General features: G+C 41.1%; 1 protein-coding gene across 2 annotated transcripts in view; it reads right to left on the reverse strand.

The window, feature by feature from the left end:
* Positions 1–13,648, reverse strand: part of LOC111153382 (vacuolar protein sorting 13 homolog C) — a 180,313-nt gene extending 166,665 nt beyond the window's left edge. The window contains exon 1 of one of the 2 annotated variants that reach the window (XM_022512378.1): positions 13,527–13,648. In XM_022512378.1, the coding sequence (XP_022368086.1) occupies positions 13,527–13,626 (100 nt within the window). In that variant the 5' untranslated portion in view covers positions 13,627–13,648. The remainder of the gene's footprint in view (positions 1–13,526) is intronic. The other variant, XM_022512377.1, reaches the window with a different exon arrangement.
* Between the last annotated feature and the right edge of the window lie 7,786 nt (positions 13,649–21,434).

The raw sequence follows: 21,434 nt of genomic DNA on the forward strand, positions 1-21,434 counted from the left end.
GAACCATTACTCTGCTCCTCTAAGAAATAACCATGGATCCGTACAAACAATTCAGCTACAAGGATATTGCAGTACTGGTTATAAGGGCAGAAACAATGGATGAATAGGAAGGAGGGAGAGTGGAGGGAGAGGGAACCTAAAGAACTGAATGTCCAAGAAGAAGGCGTAAATCATAATACATCTATAATATAGAGCAAAAAATTAGACAGATATGGAAGAATATTAAGTTTTTAAAAAGGGGGCAACCCCAGATTGATCCAATCTGATATAAAGAATATATATGCACACATACAAAGAAAACAACTGTAAGACTATACATCTTATGATCAGAGTGGTTATTTCCATATAATAAAGTTCATTTGCTATCTAAAATAAACTGCTGAAAGCTGCAAAAAATGAGAGAAGCCTCACAATAGGGAAGAAAATACATTATAATAGGAAGAAATGGAAATAATATAGGCAGTCAAGCAGCTTCTACAATACACTAAAGAAAAGGGGGGTCTGGGTGGCTCAGTCTGTTAAGTATTTGACTCTTGATTTTTGCTCGTATCATGATCGCAGGGTCCTGAGATCAAGCCTGTGTTGCCCCGCGTCACCCTGTTGCCCAGGAGTCTGCTTAAGATTCTCTCCCCCTTGAACCCTCTTACAATGTTGGTGGTAATGCAAGTTGGTGCAGCCAGTTTGGAAAACAGTGTGGAGATTCCTTAAGAAATTAAAAATAGAGTTACCCTGACCCTGCAATTGCACTACTGGGTATTTACCCCAAAGATACAGATGTAGTGAAAAGAAGGGCCATCTGTACCCCAATGTTTATAGCAGCAATGGCCACGGTCACCAAACTGTGGAAAGAACCAAGATGTCCTTCAATGGACGAATGGATAAGGAAGATGTGGTCCATATACACTATGGAGTATTATGCCTCCATCAGAAAGAATGAATACCCAACTTTTGTATCAACATGGATGGGACTGGAAGAGATTATGCTGAGTGAAGTAGGTCAAGCAGAGAGAGTCAATTATCATATGGTTTCTCTTATTTGTGGAGCATAACAAATAACATGGAGGACATGGGGAGATGGAGAGGAGAAGGGAGTTGAGGGAAATTGGAAGGGGAGATGAACCATGAGAGACTATGGACTATGAAAAACAATCTGAGGGTTTTGAAGGGGCGGGGGGTGGGAGCTTGGAGGAGCCAGGTGGTGGGTACTACAGTGGGCACATATTGCATGGAGCACTGGGTATGGTGCATAAACAGTGAATTTTAGAACACTGAAAAAAATTTAAATTAAATTTTTAAAAAATGATTCTCTCTCCCTCTCCCTCTGCCCTTCTCCCTGCTTACTCATGCTCTATCTCGAGTGAGAGAAAGAAAGGAAGGAAGGAAGGAAGGAAGGAAGGAAGGAAGGAAGGAAGGAAGAGAAAGAAAGAAAAAGAAAAATATACTAAGTAGAAATTAAAATGTGAAATAGTAACTTCAGGGTCAAAAAGGCAAAGTCAGAGTAAGAAGTTATTTTATAGGTAGAATTGACAAGATGGTATCACAGACCAAATGCAGGGGTAATAAAGCAGTTGTAGAAAACAGACATGTGTTCTGGAACTGGGGGAGAAAAAGGTCCTTAAGAAGTATTATGTGTATGACCAGTGCTGTTACTTTGATCCTATTCTCTCTGCTCATATCTTCCAATCTAGACAAGGGAATTTTGATTAAACTTGGTATTCATGGGGGTAAAAAAAAGAAGTATTATGTGCAAAAATTACATAAAAAAGAAAAATATTCCTGGATTTAATTTGTTCAGATAATGAATTATAAATAATTACAACTAGGAACTCTATTCAAGCCAAAAGAAGTAAACTGCACAGATGTTAGTACATATTGGAAGCAATCCAAACTAGTTTAACAAGATCTAAGACCCATATAGAGACTTGTGAACTTGCTCATGAATCTGGATTCATCAACCCAGTGATCCCCACTCATGGGTCAAGAGTCACCAAGAGTTCTCATGAAAAATCTGCATTAGATATGAAGTAATTTTTAAAATAATTATTAAGACACTAACATAATATGTGTAAAAATATGAATGTGCTTATAAAAAGTAGGCTGTTTCTAGCACCGTGGCACTTTGATTCTTCAATGAATAGATGGTATTTAAAAGTGAAATACTGAAAACTACCAATGGCTAACAGAGTTAAACAAGTATTCTTAGAAAGTCAGACAAAGAGATTATTGTTAACAGGATTAAGGATTTTTTAAATTAATTTTTTCAGCATTTTTTAGTTTTTATAATAATTAAATGATTTTTATTTTAAATTATATAAATTATAATAAAAATTGAAAACAAAACCCAGGTAAATTCTAACATCAATAGGACCTCAATATATTTTATATACATTCCTCCTATATCTAATAGTCAACTTACTTAGAGAAGCATTTAAAAAAATCTTATTTCTGCTTACGGTTTAGCAAACAAATGCATATTCCCTCTCTGAAAAACGTGAATGCTATCTAACAAACAGTAAATATAACAACGAAATAAGAATGACACATTCTATAAGTTATTTGCACTGAAGGAGGAGCCACTAGCCTCAGTACAAAGAAAAGGGGAGGAATAGTAGCAAATTGCAGATTAACACCAGGGTAAAAGTGCATTCATTCAACCAGCAGCTGAGTGCTTTATCTAGGTTAGGCACTGTGCTAACATGTATTCTTCCACTAAACTGCATGCTTTTCTGCAGATATATATGCAGGAGTTGAACTGCCTATCTTCGGAATGTCAGAAATTCTGTTTATGTAAAAAATAATTTACATGACTAAGATTAAAGCAGATCCCCTCCTAAATAACAACCATTTTATATTTAACTGGATACTAAGGAAAAGTTAATATTTAATCTCCTGTTTCTACTTCAAGATAGCATAATAATTCCATATATAAACAAATAACTTTATTGCTATAGCCAGATCACAGGGCTAAGAACAGAGGCCATACAAAGTTCCTGAAAATCTGGAGGAAGGGTAAATATTTGAGTCAAAACTTTAAAAAACAGGGGCACCTGGGTGGCTCAGTGGGTTGAGCCTCTGCCTTCAGCTCAGCTTTGAGCTGAAGGGATTGAGCCCCGCATCAGGCTCTCTGCTCAGCAAGGAGCCTGCTTCTCCGCTCTCTGCCTGCTGCTCTGCCTGCTTGTTATCTCTCTCTCTGTCAAATAAATAAATAAAATCTTTAAAAAAAAAAAAAAACTTTAAAAAACAAACAAGAAAAAGAATGAATCGGAGATGGATAAACTAGATAAACTTAACACTGACAGCAAGAAGGGCACTAAAGCCAGTCCCACAATCAAGAGTCTCTAATCCCATGGAGAATTTCCATGGAGACAATGGTGAGAAGTGACAAGGAAGGAAGTTCTATGAAGTGATTCCCCTTTATGATGAACTGACAGGCCTAAAGAGTGAGAGTAAGCAGTAAGTACAGTCTGTGTTTCAGAAGAGGTTTCTCATTCTCACGTTATGATTCTCAGTAATAAACTAAAATTATTTTGATGAGCATATATAGCTAGGGAGTCACACATAGAGTTTCAAAGTTAAAGATTTATTTATTTATTTATTCTTGCTGGAGAAAGAGAGCTAGAGCACTTGAACAAGCAGGGGGAGGGGCAGAGGGAGAAGCAGACTCCCCACTGAGCAGGGAGCCAGACACAGGACTCCAACCCAGGACCACAGGATCATGACCTGAGTTGACGGCAGACGCCCAACCAACCGAGCCACCCAAGTGCCCCAAAGTTAATCATAAAGGGTATTTTCAGAAGTACCTTAAAGGGTAAATCCTGGATCAAAATTTATCTAATAATCTTTACTAATGAACCAGAAGATGAAAATGATAGTAAATCCATTAAATTAGCAAATGACACCAAGGTAAGCAGAGTTGGAGTCACCTCAAAAAAATACAATAGAAAAAGAAATGTTGCTAAATTAATGAAAACAACCAACTTAGTACATTTAGGAATACAAATGAAATGGTACTGGCATAATATGAAACAAGCCTAAATTCAAGAATGGCTTCTAAAGCACATAAAAGCCTACAAAATAAATGAAGAAAGACAGTACTGATGTTAAATACTTCCAGGCCGAAATAATCTGTCTGAACTTTCACAGAAGTTTAGCTATATCTTTCTTATGGTACTTAACTACATAAATCCCCAACTTGATTATAAATTCCTTACTGATTCTCCTCATAGTAGAATCTCAATAAACACTGACATAATTGATTTAGAATGCATATTATACTAGAGTAGGACAACTACAATAAGAACATAAAGTTGAAAGGGGCGCCTGGGTGGCTCAGTTGTTAAGTGTCTGCCTTTGGCTCAGATCATGATCCCAGGGTCCTGGGATTGAGCCCCACATCAGGCTTTCTGCTCAGCAAGAAACCTCTTCCCTCTCCCACTCCCCCTGCTTGTGTGTTCCCTCTCTCACTGTCTGTCAAATAAATAAATAAAATCTTTAAAAAAAAAAAGAACATAAAATTGTTATATTTTAGAAAACACTCTTTGAGCTATAACCTTTCTTGATCTTCCATGGAAGGAGACAGGACATAGACATAAAGCAAAAGAAACTGAGGCACAGGAAGGCTAAATGACTGGCCTAAGGACACTATGTCAACCTAGTAAGTGGTAGAGCCAGGGCTCAAATTTTCTGAAGCCCGGTGTTTTGCTCAGAATATCACAGTTGCCCAAAGAGCAGAGCAGAATGAGTAGAGAATTTTAATTCTGAAAATAATTCTATCTCCTTTGTGGAGAAAAAATGCCATACATTGAGAGGCCTGTGTAGTTGGTGGATCCACTTTTGGTCTTTGCATTTTAAGAGTGTGAAAAAAATCCCAAACCAAAAGGGAAACTAAAATCAGTAAACCTAACAAGGACAAAACCAGTAAAAAATGATAGAGTCAAGGTTTATGTTAGGAGGATTATCAGAAGAAAGGATAGTGGCACAGTGGAAAACACAGAAGCAGGAGATGGCCATCATAGTACTTTTCATAAATCTACATTTTTCCAAAAACAAAGACAGAAATTCATAAGTTATAACTATTCAGAACCATAAAGATCTTTAATACCTGCTCACTTTACATATGAAAAAAATGAAGCCTAAAAATATCAGGTGGTTTATCTAAAATCATACAATTATTGTGTAGCAGTGCAATAAAACCTTGATCTCCTGACTCCCCTGTCAATGTTGTTAACATAAAACAGAGATTAATTTAAAACTGTTTAAAAATAAAACAAAACAGCCCAACAAACAAAAATGCCATGCCTACTCCATGAAACTAGTTTTGCATATTACAAAACAATAAAAAAAATTCATAATGCTGGGACGCCTGGGTGGCTCAGTGGGTTAAGGCCTCTGCCTTTGGCTCGGGTCATGATCTCAAGATCCTGAGATCGAGCCCCACATCGGGCTCTCTGCTCAGCGGGGAGCCAGCTTCCTCTCTCTCTCTGCCTGCCTCTCCGCCTACTTGTGATCTCTGTCAAATAAATAAATAAAATCTTTTAAAAAAAATACATAATGCTATATATTTATTTTGTTTCCTTTATGTATCACAGACTCATTATTTGAAAGTATATCAAAATACTGAGACATACTCATTCTCAAAAAGTGAACTAATGTAAATGACTGAACAGTTTTTAAAATTTTAATTATTTTAATAACCATTGTTTTAGTAAAGAATACTGAAGAAACTATTGTAGCAATTCATTTCAATTGAACATTTCCATTCAACCCGAATTAACTAATTTAGTTAACAGACTCCTTTTTCTTGTAAGATTTCAGTAATCCCTATAACTCATGTGGGGCTTGAAACACAATCCCAAGATCAAGAGTCACACTCTTGTCACACTCCTCTGTCCCTCCCTCCTCCAACAGAGCCATGTAGGCACCTCCCACAGAACTCCCTTTAATAGTTCAGACACTTTGTCTTGGGAGACATCGTGAGAGGAAACAACTGACTCTTACTCTTTCCATTTCCCTGTTCAAATAGGAAGTCTTGGCAAAGAAAGGTGGAAAGCTGCCAGATTACCAACTTTCTCCCTTTCAGGAACATTTCAGGGATCTCATAAATGAGTAGTATAGCAGAGCTTCCAAGCAAAATGGTCATCAAACTACCAACCTCCAGTTTTTTTTTCTGGAAAAGGGAGGAATTTTTAATTTATGATGCTTTTAAAAAGGGGGGTAAGGTTATTTTCAAATTAAGTTTTTAAGCATTGCTTTGATAATAACTGAAGCTAAATATGTATTACAATATTGAACTTTGTTATTTATTTTACATGCTATATATAGGACAAGCTACTGACAAATGTGGCCTTCACTATACCAGGGGCTGGCTGGGAGGAAAAGACAAAAAAAGAATTCCTCTACAAGTTTAGAAATATCTAGATACGGCTATGTTTTATTTGTCAAGGTTAAAAAGAAGCAAAGAGGCCTACTTTTTCCTGTATTCTCAAGCTACTCTACAGCTACCAGTTAGGACAATGTAAAATATTAGATTTGAATTTGCAACATTTCATGACTGTGACTCTTTGCTCACCATTCTGAATGAAGAACAAAGAGGAAAGATGCAGTGATCACAATCTCCCACTATGTAAGAAGAGCAAGTGGCACAAAGACAACTAATGAAGGAGATCACTCTGCTCTGGCCTTGTTCAAATCACAAAGGTTAAAAGCCAGAAGAGATGACCTTGCCTAACCACCTCATTTACAGATAAGAAACTAGTGGTCACTTGTCAGTGACTTGCCAAAAGCCACATAACTAGGCAGTATCAAAGATGGAATTAGATCCCTCCTTCCTTATGCTGCTCTACTCCCAAGAGTATCTGGCAGCTGGCAGAAAAGTGTCAGGCGTGAGGTGAAGGACAGCACAGTCATCAGCACGGGCTCAGTGTGGTTTGCAGAGCTACGAACTCTGCAGGCACTCTACCTGGCTTCTATCCCTGGTCACTGTAGCCACTCCCTGGATCCAATACATCCCAGCCTCTTGTATACTCTACCCATCAAATGGAAGTGAGAATTCGGAATGAAGGATTTTCCTGCTGACCTTCCACAGTAAAACATTTTGAAAAATCAAACTGACAAAGGTTCTACATTGCTTAATACTACTTAAATCAAGTTGCAAAAGATAAGGCATTTCAACATACCTTTTCAAAAACATGTTACTCTTAAAACAATTATATCCTGGACACAGCTCAAATGGCTAAGGGCTATACAATTTATTTTAGGTACCAGTTTCTAGAGAACAAAACCCTTCCTAACTGAATAGGCAAGCAACATGCCACCACATATTTTTCTGAGCCTTTGAAAACCTGACTTACATACTAGCTGGCATATAAGTATATAAGTATATATACTTATATAAAATATAAGTATTTTAAGTTAAATTCGAATGTAAATGGGGTTTTTTAAAGAAGTTTGGAAAATAAGTGTTTATTTTTTTTTTTAAAGATTTTATTTATTTGACAGATAGAAATCACAAGTAGACACAGAGGCAAGCAGAGAGAGGAGGAAGCAGGCTCCCCACTGAGCAGAGAGCCCAATGTGGGGCTCGATCCCAGGACCCTGGGATCATGACCTGAGCCGAAGGCAGAGGCTTTACCCACTGAGCCACCCAGGCGCCCCGGAAAATAAGTGTTTAGATGTGTTGTGTTAGCGCTATACCAAACTGTCAAACTACAGAATATGAAAACCCTAAGTTTAAATAAAGCCTAGAAGAAACATAGTCATGAAAATAAAACAAAGCAAGCTGTTTTCCATAACTCAGCTAGGTTTGTTTGTCATCACTATTACTATCAGTATTAACAAGCGTAAGTCCAAAGGATTTTCAAATCATTTAGTCCCAAACACAGTGCTATTTCCGTATTTTACAGATAAGGAAACTGAGGCTTAAAGAATTAAAATGTTTTGCTATGGGTCCCACAGTTATTAAATAATCAGGTCCTCATTTTCCTACAACAGCAAGGTTTTTTAAAAGACATTCGGCTTAAATCACCGTATTGGGAATTGGGACGCCTGGGTGGCTCAGTAGGTTAACTGTCTGCCTTTGGCTCAGGTCATGATCCCAGCCAGGGTCCTGGGATTGAGTCCCACATAGTCAGTACTCCTTGCTCAGCGGGGAGCCTGCTTCTCCCTCAGTTTGCTGCTCCCCCAGCTTGTGCTCTCTCACTCTCTGACAAATAAATAAATAACACAGAAATTGTTTGGCATTAAAAATATATATATTTGAAAGAATAAAAACAGGGGCGCCTGGGTGGCTCAGTCGTTAAGCATCTGCCTTCGATTGAGGTTATGATCCCATGGGCCTGGGATCCAGGCCCACACTGCGCTCCAGGTGCACATCCGGCTCCCTGCTCAAAAGACAACCTGCTTCTCCCTCTCCGTTTGCTGCTCCCCCTGCTTGTGCTCCTTCTTTCTGTGTCAAATAAAAAAATAAAATCTTGGGGCGCCTGGGTGGCTCAGTGGGTTAAGCCGCTGCCTTCGGCTCGGGTCATGATCTCAGAGTCCTGGGATCGAGCCCCGCACGCATCAGGCTCTCTGCTCAGCAGGGAGCCTGCTTCCTCCTCTCTCTCTGCCTGCCTCTCTGCCTGCTTGTGATCTCTCTGTCAAAATAAATAAATAAAATCTTTAAAAAAAAAAAATAAAATAAAATCTTAAAAAAATAAATAAAACAAAAAATAAAAGAATAAAAACAGAAAAAAGAAAAAGACAGCTTTTTTTTTTTTTTTTGGCTTCTCCAATTTAAAGGCAATTTCCATAGTATACTTCCTGTTTCTAGACTTTCAATAAAATTTCCTCATCCTTTTTATTTTACAATTTTTTGTTTATCATGAATTTCACTGTGAAAGTCTATGTATGGGGGCGCCTGGGTGGCTCAGTGGGTTAAGCCGCTGCCTTCGGCTCAGGTCATGATCTCAGGGTCCTGGGATCGAGTCCCGCATCGGGCTCTCTGCTCAGCAGGGAGCCTGCTTCCCTCTCTCTCTCTCTCTCTCTGCCTGCCTCTCCGTCTACTTGTGATCTCTCTCTGTCAAATAAATAAATAAAATCTTTAAAAAAAAAAAAAAAAAAAAGTCTATGTATGTATGAATATATGCACACCACAATCCTTTTCAAATTGTTTACACAATATTTAGACTTTTGAAACTACTTCCTGACATCATTTTGCATTCTTACCAAGATGGTACCTTTCAATCACTTAAGACATGTTTCCTTCTTAAACTGTAAATTTCATGAGGCATACACATTCTCTAAGTTCTTTTTCACTTCTTACTATAGCGTGTTCAGCACCCAGAAGGTCTCTTAAAAATGAAGAAGACTGGGGCGCCTGGGGGGCTCAGTGGGTTAAGCCTATGCCTTCGGCTCAGGTCATGATCTCAGGGTCCTGGGATTGAGCCCCGCATCGGACTCTCTGCTCAGTGAGGAGCCTGCTCCCCCACCCCCTGTCTCTGTCTACTTATGATCTCTCTCTCTCTCTCTCTCTGTCAAATAAATAAATAAAATCTTTTTTAAAAAAGAAAAAAAAATCTAAAAAAAGAAAAAATGAAGAAGTCAATCTCAATATTCTCCTCAGAGCTGAGTTTCTCAACAAACATTTTCAGCTAGATAATTCTTTGTTGTGAGGAGCTGTCCTATTCATTGCAGGGTGTAGCAGTATGCCTGGGGTCTACCCATTAGATCCCAGTAGCACAACTCTGCTACTAAGTGTGACAACCAAAAATGTCTCAGACAGTTAAAAATCACTGCTTTAGCCTAGTCAAATATTCCAGTTAAGAAGTATCAATTTAGGGGATGCCTGGGTGGCTCAGTTGGGTAGGCCGCTGCCTTCGGCTCGGGTTGTGATCCTGGGGTCCTGGGATCGAGTCCCACATCAGGCTCCTTGCTCGGCGGGGAGCCTGCTTCTCTCTCTGCTTCTGCCTGCCGCTCTGCCTGCTTGTGCTCTCTATCTCTCTCTCTCTCTCTGACAAATAAATAAATAAAATCTTTTTTAAAAAAAAGAAGAAGAAGTATCAATTTAGTATTCCATGTGTTTCTAAAGAATAGTAAGATCAGCCCTGTAAAATTTTCACAGGTTGAATTCTTTTCTCAGGATGTGAAAAATAATTTTTTATAGATTTATTTGTCAGAGAGAGAGAGCGAGCACACAAGCAGGGGAAGTGGCAGGCAGAGAGAGAGAAGCAGGCTCTCCGCAGAGCAAGGAGCCCCATGTGGGACTTGATCCCAGGACGCTGGGATCATGACCTGAGCCGAAGGCAGACACTTAATCAACTGAGCCACCCAGGCATCCCAAGATGTGAAAATTCAACAACAGAAAAAATTGAAACAGCCAAGGTTTATGACACATAAACCTTATTTACTACAACAAATAATTTTCAAATAAGAATATATAAATTTTCAATTCTTTATAAAATTTGTATCATGGACATCATAAATATCAGCTATTTCATTAACATACCCACTTGTTTACCACAAAAGGTTAAAGATACATTTCTTCAGGAATATTTTCAGAGAAGAAAAATAACTCACATATCTTGCCTTTCTTTTTCAGTGGGAGAATTAGTGTCATAAAGAAAATACACTGAATAATATCTATAAAACCTTCCTTTATAACAACCACAAAAATAAATGGTGGCAACACTTCACAGAAGCAGAGATGTAGGCTGATAAAGATGAGGGAATCCCAGATTAGACTTCTAATGGATACAATTCCTGAAAAAAAAGGAGTTTCTTTTCTGAGGCCTATTATAAAGTGAGGTTTGCTACTGGCAGCATACCTCATTCTAAAAGAAAGAAAATGACATGAAAGAAAATAAAGTTTCTTGGGACGCCTGGGTGGCTCAGTTGGTTAAGCAGCTGCCTTCAGCTCAGGTCATGATCCCAGCGTCCTGGGATCGAGTCCCATATCGGGCTCCTTGCTCAGCAGGGAGCCTGCTTCTCCCTCTGCCTCTGCCTGCCATTCTGTCTGCCTGTGCTTGCTCTCTCTCCCTCTCTCTCTCTCTCTCTCTCTGACAAATAAATAAATAAAATCTTTAAAAAAAAAAAAAAAAAGAAAAGAAAGTTTCTTTTCCTACAGTCCACTAAAAAAGAGAGGAATAAATGACATAATATTGTGGCATTTTAATTTCAGATGTGAAAAAGTTCAAAATCCCCAGGAAGCATAGTTCACAATTTCATAGTAAAAAGACGTACAATTAAAATCAGAGTACTGGGGGCGCCTGGGTGGCTCAATGGGTTAAAGCCTCTGCCTTCGGCTCAGGTCATGATCCCAGGGTTCTGGGATCGAGCCCCACATCGGGCTCTCTGCAGGGAGCCTGCTTCCCCCTCTCTCTTTGCCTGCCTCTCTGCCTACTTGTGATCTCTGTCAAATAAATAAATAAAATCTTTAAAAAAAAAAATCAGAGTACTGGCACTGGAAGGCCCCTCATATGATACTTATTCCAACTCCCAATTTTAAAGAAAAAGGAAAGAAAAATTTGGTAGAGAAGAAATCTTTGAATATATCCATAAACTTTGTTTCTTTAAAAATAAATCTGACATAAATAGGGCACACCGTTTTAACTTGGCAGGTGATTTTGAGCAGTGACCACATGGGAATATTATATTATTTGGTATGATTTTTTTTCCTTTTAAAGTCTAAAGTAAGATGAGGAAACTAACAAGAAGAAAGGCTAGTGGTTTATCCAACACAACAACCTAGAACCCATGTTTCCTAAATGCTAGCCCAGTCCCTTTTCAGATTTCAAATAATGTTTACAGACTAGAGGGGAGCCTGGGTGGCTCAGTCAGTTAAGTGTCTGCCTTCTGGTGGGGTCATGATCCCAGATTCCTAGGACTGAGCCCCACAGGGGGCTCCTTACTCAGTGCAGAGCCTGCTTCTTCCTCTGCCCCTCACCTTGCCCGTGGTCTCTCACTTTCTATCTCAAATAAATAAAAATCTTAAAACAATAATAATAATGTTTACAGACTAGGAAGAATAATTGGTATTCAACAGTATTCTGAAGAAAGAGTTGGCTCATACAGAAGGCACCGGAGATTTGATTCCTTTAATGTCTCCTCCTTTACTTCTCTTTCTCTTGCATTTTATTAGCATTGGGGGAGGGCACATAAAGGATGTAGTGTCCGGCAAACCACACAGAACCAATCAAATGATCAGCGACCTATCCAAAAAGGCTCCTCCCCAACCAGGGCAGTACTCCTGGCTCTGTAACAACATTGCTAATATAAATATATGGTTCACATATGTAATTATAAATTTCAGGAACCAAGCTTTTTTTAAAAAGGAAAAAGAAACGGGGGGATGAATTTTAATAATACACTGTACTTAACCCAACATAATTATTATTTCAACATATAATCAGCATGAAAGATTGAGATCTTACACTCTTTCTCCTACTATTTTCAAAACTCCACCTTATTTCAGACTTAACAGCAAGTCTCAATTCACACTCACTACATTTCAAGTGCCTAACAGCCGCAGGGCTGATGGCCACCCTATCAGACAGCGTGGCTCTATAACTATTTGTTGACTAAATTAAAAGCAGTTCCATCCATTTGAGTAGTTCTTTGGATTTCCTTCCAAAGCTGACAAAACTCCCAAAAGTCTCTTGTAGAGTGAAAGAGTATCCCCAAGATCCCCAAAGCTTAATATGCATTATCAGTGCAAATAATCAATCTTTTCTGAAAAGTGTGCAAACATACTACTTACTACTTCTACACACTCAATGTTGAGGACAGAAACGTTTGTGTTTGGGGCATGCACCTAATTAATGATGGTGCCTGTCGTGGCTTGAATTATTTTTTTCTATCATCCAAAACAAAACTAATAGTCATCTCCTACTGAGGTGAAGTAAATATTAAGGGAAGAAGTCGTCTTCTCAAAAGCTGAAAGTACTGTAAGAAGCCATACTAAACAGGCCTGTAGGAATGATCTTCCAGGGCCAACACAGATCCCTGCCCAAATCCTGCAATCCTAAAGAGAAGGAAGCCAGGTCCTGCTCGCCATAAAATGCCAAGAGAAGGTTAACTGCGAAACGCAATTTCCTTTTTCTTCTTCCTTGGTGCCACTTTATTAGGCGTGTGTGACCACGCAGCCATCCCCACTGCACGCGGTGCTGGAGGAGAAAGCTTTTTTAAATGCCGTGGAGCCAACGGGGCCAGACTGAGGGCAGCGAGAGGACCCTCCAAGGAGGGCAGGGCAGGACAGAGCAGGGAGTCCGCCTCCGGGACGCGGAAGGCGGGAACTTGGGCAGGGCGAGCGCGACCCTGCAGCCTCTCCCCACCCCGGGCGGGTACCCGGGACCCCGCGGCGGCGGAAGCGGGCAGAGGCCTCCAGGCTTCGCGCACCTGCCGCCCGGGGAGGGGGCCCAGCCGAGGGCCCTCCCCGTAGGCGGAGTCTCGGGCGGCGGAGGGAGCCGGGCCCGGGCTGGGACCGGGCAAGAGGAGCCCGCGGCGTGGGCCCCTTCGCCAGCGCCGCAGCCCACCGGCCGCACCCTCTCGCTTACCGCCCCAGATCCCCAGCTTCAGCTGGGACTTGTTGAGGTTCTCCACATAGTCCCCCAGGAATCGGTTCAGCAAGTCCGCGACCACCGACTCCAGCACCATGGTGGGACTGAGGCACCGGAGAGGGAGGAGCCGGAACCGCCCGGCGCTGCTGAGGGCGGTGGTGCGCGCCGCGAATGACAGCCCCACGGGCGCCGGCCCGCCCCCGCGCCGCGCGCGTGACCCGGGCTGTGCGCAGGCGCGCCGCCGCCGCCGCGGCGAATCCCAGGACGCAGATGATGGGCGGCAAGCTAGCTGTCTTTCTGCTGCTGCGGCCCCTGTCACCCGAGGGCGGGCGGGGGTGCTACGGAGAGCGGCGCCCAAGGCACCAAATGGGAAGGACGTTAAGAAAAAGGGCAGGCAGGAGTTACTGAGCACAGCGACCTCTACGTGGCCGCTCTGTTTGCCTGCGGTCGCCTCCTGTCGGCCTTGGGTCCTCAGAGCTCACAGTCCTGGGCAAAAGCTGCTCCCCAGCGCCTCGCCTTGCCCCGGCGGAGCGGACCCGACCCGACCCAGGGGGTCCGGCGCCTCCCAGGCCCCAAGTTCATCCTAGGAGCCTCCTAGGCAACTACCCTTTCACCCGTGGGTCAGATGGGAGAAAGAAGACCCTGCACGCTTGTCCTGCTACATTAACCCCGCCTGGGGCAACATCTCCGTTTCTTTTTGCTTCTTGAAAATTTTAATGATTTAAAAGTGAAAGGAGAGGGAACAGAACGGTATCGTAGGATGAAAGATAAAATGGCAACTGAATATGCATCGTGTTCTTACCCTTCTCCTGTGCTTGACTCACTTTTAGTTTACTCAGGAGCCGTTTCTTAGTTACCTCATTAGGGAAGTGAAGAACAAAGGTAGTACTTACTTTATTTTCTTTAAGTATGGGTTAGCTGTTATTTATATGTTACTTTCTTCCATACTGTCCTTGAACAGTTCTAGTGTGGCAAGACATTGAAAGTGGGGGCTTTTATAGTGCAAGAACTCGACCTTAATAAAATTTAACCACCCATTGAATCCCTTTGTTTTTTCTTAAAATAGATTTCAAAAAGCTGTTGAGAACAGAAATAAACCTAAATACTAAGACTGTTGTAGTCAGAAGCATTTACTGGGACCTCTGGGTGGCTCAGTGGCTTGGGCCTCTGCCTTCCGCTGGGGTCGTGATCTCAGGGTCCTGGGATGGAGCTCCATGTCGCGTTGGGCTCTCTGCTCGGCAGGGAACCTGCTTCCCCCTCTCTCTCTGTCTACTTGGGATCTCTGTCAAATAAATAAATAAAATCTTTAAAAAAAAAAAAAACACTTGTTAACATGTAGTGTCTGAAAAACAGTGAATTGCTCCTAAAGAACTGCTATCAACCAAATATTTGTGTTCCCCCAAAATTCTATGTTGAAATCCTAATCCCCAACGTGATGGTATTAGGAGATGGGGCTCTAAGGTGGTATTTAGGTCGTTAGGTAATTAAGCAAAATCCTCATGAATAGAATTAGTACCCTTTTTAAAAAGACCACCCTCCCCCCAAAAAATACAGAGAGCTCCCTCTGCTTTTGCATGTTGAGAACACAACAAGAAAGCACCCATCTATGAACCAGGAAGTGGGTCCTCACCAGATTCTAAATTGCCTGGCATTTTAATATTGGACTTCCAATATTCAGAACTGTGAGAAATTTTTATTTTTTTAAACCACAGTTTATGGTAATTTTTTATAGCAGCCTGAATGGACTAAGACAAGATCAAAGAGAAGTAAAAATGTCTGCAATTGTGTTATGTAAAATGGATGTAAAAGAAAGAACCAATACTAATCAGTACTATCAATACCCACCTCCATCCTTCACAGGTATACACAGAAAATATGTCCTTAACCATTTGTCCTTCATTGCTCAGTCGCCCTGACAAAATACCTAGGAGGCACTGTGCACTTCTTTCCTTCACTATCTGCAACCAATGAAAAGCCAAACCTGTCTATTCTGCTTCTGCCACATTTCCTAAATTCTTCTTATATTTCACCTGGAGCATGTAATCACCTTCTAACTGGCCTCCTTTTTCTCCCTTCTCCATCCATCTGCACGCTGCCATGGGAGCTAGTTTCTAAAGCACAGGAGAACTCAAGTTAGTCACCTGCTCAAAAATACCCAGTAACTTTCCACTGTTTTGACACCCTCCTCTAACTGTCCCCACGGTGTTTCTAGTCCACCCATCCTCCTCCAATAATCTCTCTCCCCTTGTGTACTCACACCAACTATGTACTGAAGGGAAAGCAAAAACAACAATAATAACAACAACAACAACAAACAAACAAAAAAACCAACAACAAAAAACCCCAGTACTATGATCTGGTTGGGATAGGCATGCACCATAAAACAGTTAAGCAAACAATGCAAGGACGTGTGATGTATAAGTAACAGTGCAAGATTATACGAAGATGCCACAGGCAGAAATAGAATGGTCAAGCAAATGAAACAGAGGGCATAATCTGCTGGGAGACGTGAGCAATACTCATCCTTGTATAATAGTAATTCCTTGCACTTCTATGGTACTTTACACTTTTGAAAGAATAATGTGTGTGTTTTTATATGCATTATTCCATTTTATTAATATTCAGTTTTAACTCATGACCTATGATACCATTATTATGCCAAGGTATGCATTTTCATGTAATCCTCACAAAAAAAATCTGTGGGATAAGTAATGCAGGTAGTAATACTGCCCCATGTTACAGGAAAATAAGTCAAGAATACTAAGCAATTTACTGAAAATTACATAGCAGGCATTAATTTCCTTTAGCTCCCTGAACATTGCCACCCTTTCCTCTTTCAATAATTGTAGTTAAATCACTGCTAGGCTAGTAATAATTCTCAGATCTTACTTTGGAAGGTTAATCAAAGAACAGAAAATCCCGAGGCGGAAACTTCAACTTCATATTGTCATTATTTTTTTTATTTATTTTTAAAGATTTTATTTATTTATGTGATAGAGAGAGATCACAAGTAGGCAGAGAAAGAGAGGGAAGCAGGCTCCCTGCTGAGCAGAGAGCCCGATGCGGGCTCGATCCCAGGACCTGAGATCATCACCTGAGCCAAAAGCAGAGGCTTAGCCTGCTTAACCCACTGAGCCACCCAGGTGCCCCTATTGTCAGAATTAATAGTGCTATTACAACATAATAAGAAAAATCTTGCAAATTTTAGTATTTCACTTTTTAAGTATGTTCTGACAGTTTGATAAGGTGCACACAGCAATGCTCCAAATCCTACATACTTCTTGAAGAAATCAGATATTTACAGTCCTAATCTAAAACAAAGTAATGTAAAGAAGTATTATTACACTCTGATGTATAGCACTATACCCAAAGGAGTTTGGATATGGAGGTTAAAGAAAGTAAACATTGTAGTAATTACAGTTCTTACATTCAATCTGACTTAAGAATAATGCAACAACAAAAGCAATTGCAAAAGTAAACTGCAATGTGGGACTGAGCAGTAAACTACAATTAAAAATTAACAACCCTTGGGTTGCTTGGGTGGCTCAGTCAGTTAAGTGTTCAATTTTTTTTTTATTTATTTATTTTTTTTACTTTCTAACTCTTGATTTCAGTTCAGGTCATGATCTCAGGGTCGTGAGATTGAGCCCCATATTGGGCTCTGCGCTGTGGAGGGGTCTGCTTAAGGTTCTCTCTCTCCCTCTCTCTCTGTCCCTCCCACCAACTCATCCATGTGTGCTCTCTCTCTCTCTCTCACACACACACACATGCAAATAAAAAATTAACAACTCTTGCTTAAAAACTGAAAAGTAAGAATTTCTAACTTTGCAATACCTCATACCCACATGCTATTTCCTTACCTTTTGTTGAGAGAAAGCAAAAGGTCTCTGGGGGGGAAAGAAGGAAATGGAGAAGAAAGCTAGAGAACAAGCATAACACCATGGACTGTCAGAAAATGCAGGAAGATTAGCTGGCAGAAAGCACTGGAGTAGATTGCAGAATTTGAGAACCAGAGGAAAACAAATCTGGCTAATCCAACCCCCCTCGTTTGACAGGTGGAGACAGTGAGTAGGAAAGAGAATTAAGGGACTTGCTAATGTTCCACAACAAGTTAGTGACTGTCAGAGCTAACATTCAATGTCCTGACTCCCTGGTCTGTGTTTTTTCCATAGCTCCATACTCTACTTCCTTGAATGAGAAAGACAGATAAGCCAGAGCACAGGTGTTTTTTTATTTGGTTGTAAGCTCTCTTTTTCTTGCTTTCTGTGACATCTGACCTCCAATTTATTATCTTTTTAAGTCTATATTGTTCAGTTTCCTCCTACTACAAGAACACCTCTGGCCTGGATGGTATGTAATCTATTCACCCTCACTTCACCAAATTATTTTAGAGCTCCGTTACTGGATGTTCCCACGGTTCTAGCTGTGAGCCCTGAAGTGCCACAGCCTTCCTCTGAGGAGATTTGTGTGTTCCAGACATAGGGCTGGATCCTGTTACACCATCTTCCCAAGTACTCTGTGGCTCATGCTTCTAAGGTAAGGAAAACATAAGGCTTAATGGGGCCACAGGGGACCAGCCATTCAAAGACAAGCCTGAAGCTTTCAAGAAACCTTACACAGGAAATGCTTCTAAAGTGTCACTGAAGAAGGTGCATTGTTAATAAAGACAAAGCAAATCTGCCACAAAGAAAAATGTTTTTAGAGGACTTCATGTGTGAATCAGCTAATCCCTGACTAAGCAAACCTGTATAATAATAACAGCTAAAAGCTCACTAGCACTTACTGTGTGCCAGACATTTCATGTATTTTTAACACAACAGTCTTGTGTGGTAGATATTATTACTCTCATTTTACAACTTAGATTCAAAGAGGTTAACTAACTTGCCCACAGTCCCATAGCTAAAAATTTGCATAAACAGATTCAACCTTGTACAGATTTACTCCAAAGTCTGTATTTCTTCACCCATAAATCATTTCTCATGCTCTGGTGCTTTTTTCCTTTCTCCCACCACAGCATAGCTTTGCGTAACAACTTCTCAGATGGTGAGCCTCCCCATTTTAACCAAGGGCTCTCTGGGCTCTCACTTGCAGAGCTAACAGCTTCTTGTCTCCTGAAAAAAGTGAGCCAAAACACATTCTCAAGTGTATATATAATTCAGCAATCATTCTCCCATAGATTTAGCATTGCCCCCCAAGAATCTGAGCCAGGCATGGAGATGATATAAAGACAAAGAAGTAACTAGTCAAGGGCATGGCAAGCCCAGGGACCTGTCAACCCTGCCTCCCTGCCCAGACTAAATATATAAATCCTGTTCAATATTTTCTTCTCACTTCTGCCTCTGATAGACAGAATTCAAATATTTCATCCTCATCATTGCTCCTCTGATGGATGTATATAGCTGATGTGATCTTGTATAGCCTGGATCCACGTGCCTAAGATGGCGGCTAAAACTCAGGAAGCATTCAATAAACATTGCTTTGAATGAATAAATGAACTAATGAGCACTCGCTCTCTTCTATAATAACAAATATCATATCAGACATTGTGTATGTTAGGTTGTATGCTCAACTCTTAACATGCATAATCTAGTATATACTTATGACAACCCTATAGGTACATACTATTATTCTCAGAAGGGATGTGGGAGCTCTCCTGGGTCTCTTTTATATCATCATTAATTTCATTACCTCTTAAATGTCCCAACTACTATTGTACATTTGATACAGTGGCTTGGAAAGGTTTAGTAACTTGCTCATGTCACATAGTAAGGAGTCATTCTACAATCAAAACCAGATCCGACTTCAGACCCAGTTTTTTTTTTTTAAGATTTTATTTATCTATTTGACAGACAGAAATCACAAGTAGGCAGAGAGGCAGGCAGAGAGAGAGGAGGAAGCAGGCTCCCTGCTGAGCAGAGAGCCCGATGCAGCCCTCCATCCCAGGACCCTGAAATCATGAGCTGAAGGCAGAGGCTTTAACCCACTGAGCCACCCAGGCGCCCCCAGATCCAGTTTTCTTAACCACAGCACTCAACAGTGTCTCTTCTATTTTTATTATCATTAATATAATTGCAACTTCTGTGTATCTAGCTCTTACCATGTTCCAGGCACAATGCTAAATATTTTACATTATTAGATTCATTTAATTCCCAAAGCAACTCATTTATGCTCACTAATGTATATTATTACCTCCATTTCCCATCACTGAGAACATGGTAAGTTACTAGGAATAATCATAATTTGCAGGTTTATATGACAGTTCTATTGTGTAAATCATGGAGCACAGTGCCTGTGTATGTATACCCTGAAAACAAAATGCACATGTCCCATCCTAAAAACCCTTTGGATGAATTTAATTCACTGAACCTTATTTTGTTTAATTACTAAACATTATTTGGAGAAACAATTAACTTACAAGGAAGGATTTTAAGCAGAAATAGCATACACCCAAATTCTGAACAAAATGCCTCAGATCTCTTTTAAGCTGAGCTAGCCGGAAACAGTTCTACAGAATGAACATAGGTCAGTTTTCAGAAGGAATAAAAAGGGTCTCCCAGGTGGATACAGCCTAGAAAGGCCAGAGGTGGGGGGGGGGGGGGGGGTGTGTGCCTTCAAAGCATGGTTCCAACAGCAGTTGTATGCAGGAGTATATATTCCCAATCAAAAATCAGCACACAAAGGCTTAAGAAATGGGTTGTGATTTTTAATTACCATGAGATACACACAATCTTACACGTAATTTTAAGTGTATACTAACTGATTTCTTAACATATGGAAACACCTCTGTAACCGCACCCAGATCAAGATATGGAATATTTTCAGCACTCCATAAGGTTCCGGTACCGAATGAATTCTAATCAACAAAGAAAATACATTTAAAATCAGGACTGAACATCAGAAAGCAGGTAAGAAACTTCGAAGGCTGGCTTTTGGGGGACAGGGACGGTATTAGGTAAAAATAAGACAAACACGACTTGCATCTTCTTTTAGTGGTGGGCGTAGAATGCTTCCGCGGATTCACATTCATACGTGCGGCGATCCTCCCAATGACTCTCGATATAGTCGAGAACCTTTTTCGCACGTGAGAAAATAGAAACTTGTTTAGGGTTTCTGAGAATAACAGACCCACCAGACGTAAGGGAGAGAAGGAACTGGATGTTTTGAATTTGCTCAGTCCACGGAGCCACGTGGCAGAGCGGAAGGCCTGGCATCAGGTTACCAAGCAGCGCCTCTCGCGCCCGCGCATTGGTCGGCGGTCAGGGCTGCAAGTATAAAGGCTCAGGCCGGCTGTCCTTGACCAGCGGTGCTGAATCCGGCCGCGCGCGCTTTGAACTTTGTGGAGGCGACGCGCCTCCCTGGTTGGGTGCCTCAGGCAGAACCGTGCAGACACCCATCTGACACCGGACCCCAGGTACGGGAGGAGGAACCCACCTTGTTTAACTCTCCTGGGAGCAAGCCGTGAGTCCTAGAGGGGGTAATAATTATTATTCTAATTCTCGCCAAGGACTAGAGTGCAATAATCCAAGGATTCAGGAAACGATTGCACAAGCAAAGCTCTTCTTGGCACTGAGGCCTCTCACCAAAGTGAGAGGCCAACATTTTAAGAACCTCCGCCTTAGGCCAGCGGAGGATCGAGATTAAATCAACAAGCCCTGAAGTGTACAGGACTGGCTAGAGACAAGAGAAGAACGATTGTTCTTCAGTCACTGAGATATAGCTCGCAATAGCAGCGAGAAGGGCAGCTGGCACTGTCCCAGGGGAGGAAGAAGAAAGCAACCCTAAAGTAGGAGAAAAGACACGGGAATTGCTGCGCCTTGCAGAGCTCCCTGCGACGACTGGTATACCATTGTGAAGCGCAGGCTGACCAGCACCCGCAGTGTCCTTGCATCCGGCATTCGCCGCCTT

This window comes from Enhydra lutris, unplaced genomic scaffold (genome assembly GCF_002288905.1).
Source record: "Enhydra lutris kenyoni isolate GAN:26980312 unplaced genomic scaffold, ASM228890v2 scaffoldscaffold31, whole genome shotgun sequence".
Lineage (NCBI taxonomy): Eukaryota > Metazoa > Chordata > Mammalia > Carnivora > Mustelidae > Enhydra > Enhydra lutris.